Source organism: Chrysochloris asiatica, unplaced genomic scaffold (genome assembly GCF_000296735.1).
Source record: "Chrysochloris asiatica unplaced genomic scaffold, ChrAsi1.0 scaffold00075, whole genome shotgun sequence".
Taxonomy (NCBI): domain Eukaryota; kingdom Metazoa; phylum Chordata; class Mammalia; order Afrosoricida; family Chrysochloridae; genus Chrysochloris; species Chrysochloris asiatica.
This window is the reverse complement of record NW_006408593.1, coordinates 14,651,191-14,659,339: the sequence shown is the minus strand read 5'-3', so window position 1 is coordinate 14,659,339 and position 8,149 is coordinate 14,651,191. Positions and strand designations below refer to the sequence as shown.

The 8,149-nt window shown below is 36.5% G+C and overlaps 1 protein-coding gene across 1 annotated transcript; it reads left to right on the top strand.

The window, feature by feature from the left end:
- Positions 1-6,690: 6,690 nt before the first annotated feature.
- LOC102835211 (olfactory receptor 4C45-like) lies at positions 6,691-7,611 on the top strand. The gene has a single exon (XM_006865137.1). It carries the CDS (start codon positions 6,691-6,693, stop codon positions 7,609-7,611), a length of 921 nt encoding a protein of 306 aa, XP_006865199.1.
- Positions 7,612-8,149: the final 538 nt, after the last annotated feature.

Here is an 8,149-nt window from a genome sequence, read left to right as displayed (position 1 = left end):
ATATAATCATTTAAATAACAATTCTTTAAGCCTGCCTCCTGGCCGTCAGTACACATCTTTACTCTTTCCATGAGTTTAGAGTTCTCAGCTGCTCTATCTCTCCATGTCTGCTTCCATCTCTGGTGTCACAATTCTCTGCATAGATTCTCACATTCCACTTGGGCTCTTCTACCTTCATTGTCAGATTCATTATGACTTGACTGTGAAGTGGGTTGCTCCTCAGGTATTGATAATATTTCCCAAAACTTTCTTTGTCAAAAATAGTGATAGTATGTATAACGATGGAGGCAGGAAGCTGCACAAAATCCATCTGCCATTCAAGCATAGCTCTTTGAACAAAGGAAATCTCCAAGGTAAAGCTTGACAAGGTTGAGCTGGGTGATATGATAAATGACTGAACAGGATTTTACTACATAGTCGGCTATATTCCAAAAATGTCCCCAATTATTTTTTTTTTTAATTAGGTCAACTACCTCATATTTCCTGAGTTGATCTAAGGACTGCAAGACTCAAACAAGAAATATTTGCAAAGATGTTGGTAAAACAGACTTGTCATTGGATCCATCCATGTATCATATTTACTGTTTAGCAGCCCTCCTTCCCTTTAAGTCTTCTTTAGGAGCATGAAGAAAATAAAGTACTAAATTATGCTAAAAGCTACCATCTTACAGAGTCTTGGTGTGGCACTGTAGGAGAAGCACTCAACCGCAAGGTCAGTTTTAACCACAAGATTCAAAGTTGTAGCTCCTAGTAACTTCAAGTTTCTAATATCTCTACAACTTTCCTAATTAGTGAATGGATCTCCATTTCCAGAGACTGTTGTCATCTAAATTAATGATGAGAAAGCCAAATGACTAAAGAGGGAGCCCACAGAATGTGAAAAAAATCTTTTGAAATGATGCACCAGACAAGGGACTAATTTCTAAAATATGTAGGAAGCTACAACACCTCTGCAAGAAACAGACAAATAACTCAATTAAAAAATGGGCACAGGACATGAACAGACACTTTATCAAGGAGGAGATTTGGGCAGCCAACAAACATATGCAAAAATGTTCATAATCACCAGCCATTAAAGAGATGCAAATCAAAACAACAATGAGATATCATCTCACACCAGCAATAACAGCAAGATCAAAAAAGTAGACGACTATAAATGCTGGCAAAGATGCAGAGAGCCTGGATCCTCCTACATTACTGGTGGGATTCCAAAATTGTCCAACGACTCTGTAAAACAATATAGCGCTTCCTCCGAAAGTTGGAAATAGAAATACCTTATGATCCAGCAATTCCTCTACTTGGTATTTATCCACAAGAAATACGAGTCACAACACAAGTAGATACATGCACATCAATGTTCATAGCAGCACTATTTACAGTAGCAAAATGATGGAGACAGCCTAAGTTCCTATCAATGGAAGAATTGATAAACAAACTATGGTACATACACATAACGGAATATTTTGCTGTCTTGAAAAATAACAAGGAAGCTGCAAGCACCGCATAATATGGATCAACCTTGAGTGAAATTAGTCAGTCACAAAAGGAGAAATTCTGCATAGGACCATTATTGTAAAAGCTTAAGAAAAAGTACCCACACTAAAAGGGGGGAAATTATTTGCCGATTACTGAGGTGTATGGGGTGGGATGAAGAGAAGGAGGGGAAGGTGGAGCACAGTGTTGGGAATAGACACAGGATAGTTTGGGTGCTGTGGGTGGGCAATACACAAGAAGGGGGAGGGGAATGGAAGAACAAGGTGGATAGGAGAACATTCAGGAAGATTTGCATGGGCTAAGTGAAACAGTTAATTAATGATGTGTGGTAAAACTTGGAACAATAGGACTCTAGGATACAGGGATAGAGGCATAGTTTGAATGGGTAAAAGAGGGGAAATAATGTTAAGATGCTTGATTGTCTTTTGAATCTTGGTTTCCCTTGCCTACTATTGTAAAATAAACACTTGAGGGAAAGAGAAAGAAATAGCCTGAAACATTGCCATAAAAGCTTGTAAATCCATCTTCAGCCTATAACTGATTGTTGTTTGTTGTTAAGTGCCGTCTTATCAGTTCCAACCCATAGCGACCCTGAACAGAGTTTTCAAGGCTGTAAATCTTTACAGGAGCAGAAAGCCTCATCTTTCTTCTGCAGAGTAGCTAGTAGTTTCGAACTGCTTGTAGTTTCGAACTTGTGGTTCACAACCTGATTCGTAACAACTACACTACCATTTTGGAATACCTAAAATAGGCTAGAACCTGCCCAGTGAAGGAGGCTTCCTGCAGAGCCTTTGCATTGCATAAGACCAAAATAACTGAACCCCATCCAGAATCTTCTGTGGTGGGAAATTTCCACTTGAAAAGACCAGTAGACCAGCCTGGAGCAGCTGTAAGAAGAGAAGATATTTCTTGAAAGAAAGACCAGCAGGAAAAAATCAAAAACAAAAATGGCAGTCTGATTGACTACTACAGGAACAAGCAAGTTGTTCACCCAGGAGCCATCAAAGCAAGTGGTCGGATCCCCTAAGAGAAAACCCCTCCAAAACAGAGACTCAAGGTGAATACGTGAGCAGGCATATGGCAATGTGGTGACCACGTTGGTCTACCAACAAGGGAAAGAGGTGGTGGAGAACAGCAATGAAGTGGTGAGCTAAGTCCGACCTCGTTCAATAGACTCCTGTCAACCTGGGTTGAATTTTTTAATCAGTTCCATCAGCTTGAGGAATACTGAGATGTTCTTCCCTTTTGTTTTTCTAACTCCAGGTCTTTGCACATTTTGTTATAACATTTGACTTTGTCTTCTTGAGCCGATCTTTGAAATGTTCTGTTCAACTCTTGTATCTCCTCACTTATTCCATTTGCTTTAGCATCTTTAGGCTAGAGAGCCAGTCTCAGAATCTCTTCTGACATCCATTTTGGGGTTTTCCTTCTCTCTTGTCTTTTCAATGACCTTTGGCTTTCTTCCTATATGATGCTCTTGATGTCATCCCACTACTCTTTTAGTCTTCCGTCTTTAGTGTCTAACATATCAAATCTGTTCTTCAGATAGTCTCTAAATTCAGGTGGGATATATTCAAGGTTGTATTTTGGCTCTTGTGAACTTGTTTTCATTTTCTTCAGCTTCAGTCTGAATTTGCACATGAGCAATTGATGGTCTGTTCCACACTGTGTGCCAGGCCTTGTTTTGGCTGATGATATGGAGCTTTTCCACTATCTCTTTCCACAGCTGTAGTCAATTTGATTTATGTGTAGTCTATCTGGTGAGGTGAGCATCTTTTGTGCTGTTTAAAAATATCTCAGAATGCTTTAGGTAAGAAAGTATTGAAGGCTGACATTTCCATTTTCAGGACAACCATCACATTTGGACTAGCCATGTTTTAAAAGAGAAATCCATTCTTTGAACTCAAGCATATATCTAAATCCAGCTGTACCTCCTATTCCATATTTTTCTGATACTACAGTGAGCAACACAGTCTTATAAAGAATGTTTCCAACTTATTCTATTAACTCTAATTCCAAATTGTAGCCAGCTCAACTGCATTTCAAAAACTGTTCTCTAATGATGTTTGTGAGTGCCATTTGGGAGTAAGTGAAAGACTTCGGATGATGTTTTGGGAAAAGTTTCAACAGGAAGAAAAACTAATTCTCAGATGACTTAAGAAATCATTGCATTACCAAATCCTGTGTTGTGTGACTGTGTATTTAAACACTCTTCTGTAATCAATAATAAACAAATTATGAAGAAGGGCTTGTGAGCAATGACAGAAATGTGACATGTATGATCAAGCTGAGAATTTGTTTGGGAGACATTGCTCCCAAACTTAGAAGGTTTTAAGGGAAACAAAGTCAGAAAGAAGATTTTAATCAGGAATAAAAAGAATTCTCCCCACACTTCCATTGGATTTGGGGGACAAAAACTTGACAGAGTTGATTGGAAAAAATATCTGATTTAGTGGACTTTACTCACTTATATATTTTACAGTCTAATATAGTAGTTTTTCCTGATTTGAAAATCTTTGCATTATTCTCAAGTTTTTTTAATTTGTACTGAATATAGTTCTAAGAGACCTGAAAAAAAAAAAAAAATGCATGTATAGTGAAGATTCATATACATTTTTATGGGAAGGCAAAAAAAGTCTATAGAAATTGGATTCTGGAAATATAGCTAATTTTCTTATCAAATTCAGATTGGTAATTAGAACAAAAAATAAACTAAAATATCAAAGATTTCTATCTAAAAAGATACAAATTTCTATGTCTCTTGCTTGTTAGGTTTTTTTAAGTTGAAATTTCTTCCTAGACTTGCATTCCTTTGAAGTTCATAGAGTCTATTTGTGTTTCAAATGCCTGGAGGAGAAGCTATCCATAATGGACTCCATCTAAAAACCAAAGATTCTACAATCAACTGGACCCAGGTCAGTGGTAATGAAATCAAGCTTTCTCCCCAGAAAGCTTAATTATGTTAATTTAGCCAAGTAATTTTCACTAAGATCATTTTTTCAGTAAGATTCTCTCAATTGTAGGCTAGTCATTACTCTCTCCCCTACTTCTAGTAGATGTCTGGTCTGTTCTAAGCTCTAAAAATAGAGACTTATTCAAGAAAAAAATTAATAAAAAATAATTTATCTTCCTAACTATCTGCATCACAACACAATATTATCTGCATCTCACTACAAATCCTATCAGTAATGTCATCAGTCCAAACATTGTTTACAACTATTGAAATCATTTTTATGACATTCTGTTTAGCATTATTTCTCACCAAGTAACATGAATCATGTTCCGCCTTTTACTAACTTCCACATTTCCAAATTAAAGTTAGAATTTGTTCTTCTAATCTATTACAAAGTGTTAACCACATTACAAAGTATTAACAAGAGCTATGGATGAGGGAAAGAGCTTAGGGATTGAGCTATACTGAAAATTGATGAGTTTCCCTCACCTTTACTGAAGCTGTGATGCAAATGATGTCTTCATCAGTTATAAAGGAAAAATTTATTATTGTGTTTTTATGGTGTTGGGGAAGTAGGATAAAAATAATAACATGACCATTTGTAACAATAGCATGTACCTACTGTTGAAATCAGTACGGAGCTCTAGTAGCGTAATGGTTACAAATCAGACTGTGAACCACAAGGTCAGCAGTTCGAAACTACCAGCTGCTCCACGGGAGAAAGATGAGGCTTTCTGCTCCCATAAAGATTTACAGCCTTGGAAACCCTGTTCAGGATCCCTATGAGTCGGAACAGACTCGACGGCACTTAACAACAACAATGGTTAAAATCAATATACAGACCATACCCCAAAAAAAGAATATATTCTTAGCTATGTTCATTATTTACCCAATTTAGCAGTGAAACTTCAAGTTATCTTAATTGATCAAATGTGTACCTGAAGAAAAAATTGTGCTATCTTAGATGATCCTAATGTTTCTGTATTCTCAATAAAAGATTCAAAAACATAATGATTGATTTATTTCCATCTGTAAATTGCAAATGGAGAAAAATATAAAATCTAGAGCATGAATGCGTATAGTGAAAGTTCCATTGCATGCAAAACTCATTTAAGAAATATTGTGAAATTTTGAAGCCCTTCATGAGATTTACCACATTTCCAAAGATGAATTGTTGGAAAGATTGAGAGTGAAATGAAGGAACCTATTTAGCCACGTAGAATACACAGGGTCATTAAATGAATGCTGCTTGACAGGCTGTAAAAGAGATCCTTCTTGATCACATTTTAAAAAACTTCTCCATCTACAGCTCTGTCTCTGTCTGTATGTGCATGTGTTTTCATTTGATGGAAAATGAATAATGAGTTCTAGAACATAACTGACGTATACATAGCACTTGGGAAATTTTATAGCTCATACATAGTTTGACTTTTTAAATGATTATGTTCATATAACTATAAATATTCAAGACAATAGACAAGTATAATTTATGGACTAGTTGTAATTGATGATATTTGTCAGGAAAAAAATTAAGCTATTAACCCTACAATCTGAGAGGCATTTAGATAAAAAAATGAAGTCTCAAAACTGATCATATATGATCATTTATAATAACATCTTCCTATTATTGAGATGGAGTCCTCGTGTGGTACTATAGGCTAATGTGCTGGGCTGCAAAGTTGGTTTGAACCACAAGTTGGTTCAAGTTCACGAGATGCTCCTTGGAAACACTATGCAGGGTTGCTATGGGTCAGAACCAACTCTAAAGCACTTAATAACAAAAACAAAAAAATCTATTGAGATAAATAACAGCAAGGTGTTATTGTAAATAATATGAAATGTTGAGATAGAGTCCTGGTGCGGTTCTGTGGGATAATGCAATGGACCAAGAAGTCAGGTTGAACTGCAAGGTCGGCAGTTCTAATTCACGAGTTATTCCTCAGAAACCTATACATGATCACTATGAGTCTACACAGACTTGTCACACTAACAACAACAAATTATTGATAAGTTTGTAAGATACTACTACTATGTGATTAATTTGAATGAGGAGAAATATAATCTCCTTCTGTTCTTATTTATAACAATCTGAAAATTGGTAGTGGTAAGATAATTGTAGTTCCATCAATTCCAAAGACCAGGACTATAGAAGTAATAAAATATTTTGTTATTGAAATATCACTCAGAAACACTGTGATCTTTTCAGATGGGACACATTTCTTCAACCAAGCTGCATTGGTAGAATGAGCAATGTAACTGAATTCATCCTGCTCGGTCTAACTCAGAATCCAAAACTGCAGAAACTCTTATTTCCTGTTTGTTTAATCATCTACTTGATCACATTGGCAGGTAACTTGTTCATCTCAGTCACTATCTTTGTCAGCCCAGCCTTGGGATCACCCATGTACTTTTTTCTGTCGTGTTTGTCCACTATAGATGGTTTTTACTCTTCTTGCATCGTTCCCAAAATGATCTTTGACTTGATCTCTGAGAAAAACACCATATCTTTCAATGGCTGCATGACTCAGCTCTTTGCTGAACATTTTTTTGCTGCCACTGAGATGATCTTGTTAATTGCGATGGCCTATGACCGCTATGTGGCCATCTGTAAACCCTTACACTACACAACCATCATGAGTAGACATCTATGTACTTTCATGGTCGGGATGGCTGGGGTTTTGGGGTTTATTCATGGAGGGATCCAGTTTTTTTTAATTGTTCAATTACCATTTTGTGGCCCCAATGTCATTGACCATTTTGCATGTGACTTAATATCCCTCCTGAAGTTGGCCTGCACAGACACTCACATTTTGGGGCCCCTAATTGCTGCCAATAGTGGATCACAATGTTTGATCACTTTTTTGATGCTTATCACTTCCTATATCATCATCCTGTACTCCCTAAGGCATTACAGCACTGAAGGGCGCCGCAAAGCCCTCTTGACGTGTGCCTCTCATGTCACTGTCGTCATCTTATTCTTTGTACCTTGTTCATTCCTGTATCTGAGACCCATGACCTCCTTCTCCGCTGACAAAGCAGTGACTGTATTTTGCACCCTAGTAACTCCTATGTTGAATCCTTTAATCTACACCTTTAGAAATGCAGAAGTAAAAAATGCCATGAAAAAGGTCTTGGGTCAAGTAATACACGCCAGCAAAAGATAAATCTTGTGATTAAAGTATTTAACTAAATAATTCCCGATTAAATGTGAGACATTTACTTATCCTGTTTGGATCCATTTGCTTTAGGAGCACACGAGTTGTAGGCAGTACTGACTTACCCTTTAGACATAATAGGCACAGTTCCTAGAGCCAACAATACTTTTAGCAGCCCAAGATATATTGTATTTTTTTCTAAAATGAAAAGAATATAATCCAACTTGGATTATATTAATCTTTATACTAATATCGTAATATATATCCACAGTTTTCATATTTTTTATTGAGGAAGGTGACTATAACACTCAAAGCATATAGGGCCCACAAGAGTCATTTGTGGAATGAATTGTATGTAAAACACATCACTAGTTGTATCCATGAATAGTCGTATACCCATTCCTAAAACCAGAATGGAGTTGTGTATTAACAGGAAAAATAATATATATGAAGGAAGTTTACTACAGAAGTGAGAGAGTCTACTAGAAACACTCTCAACTAAATACGTTTTTTGTCAAATCTCATTTCATTAAATTTGAGAGACATA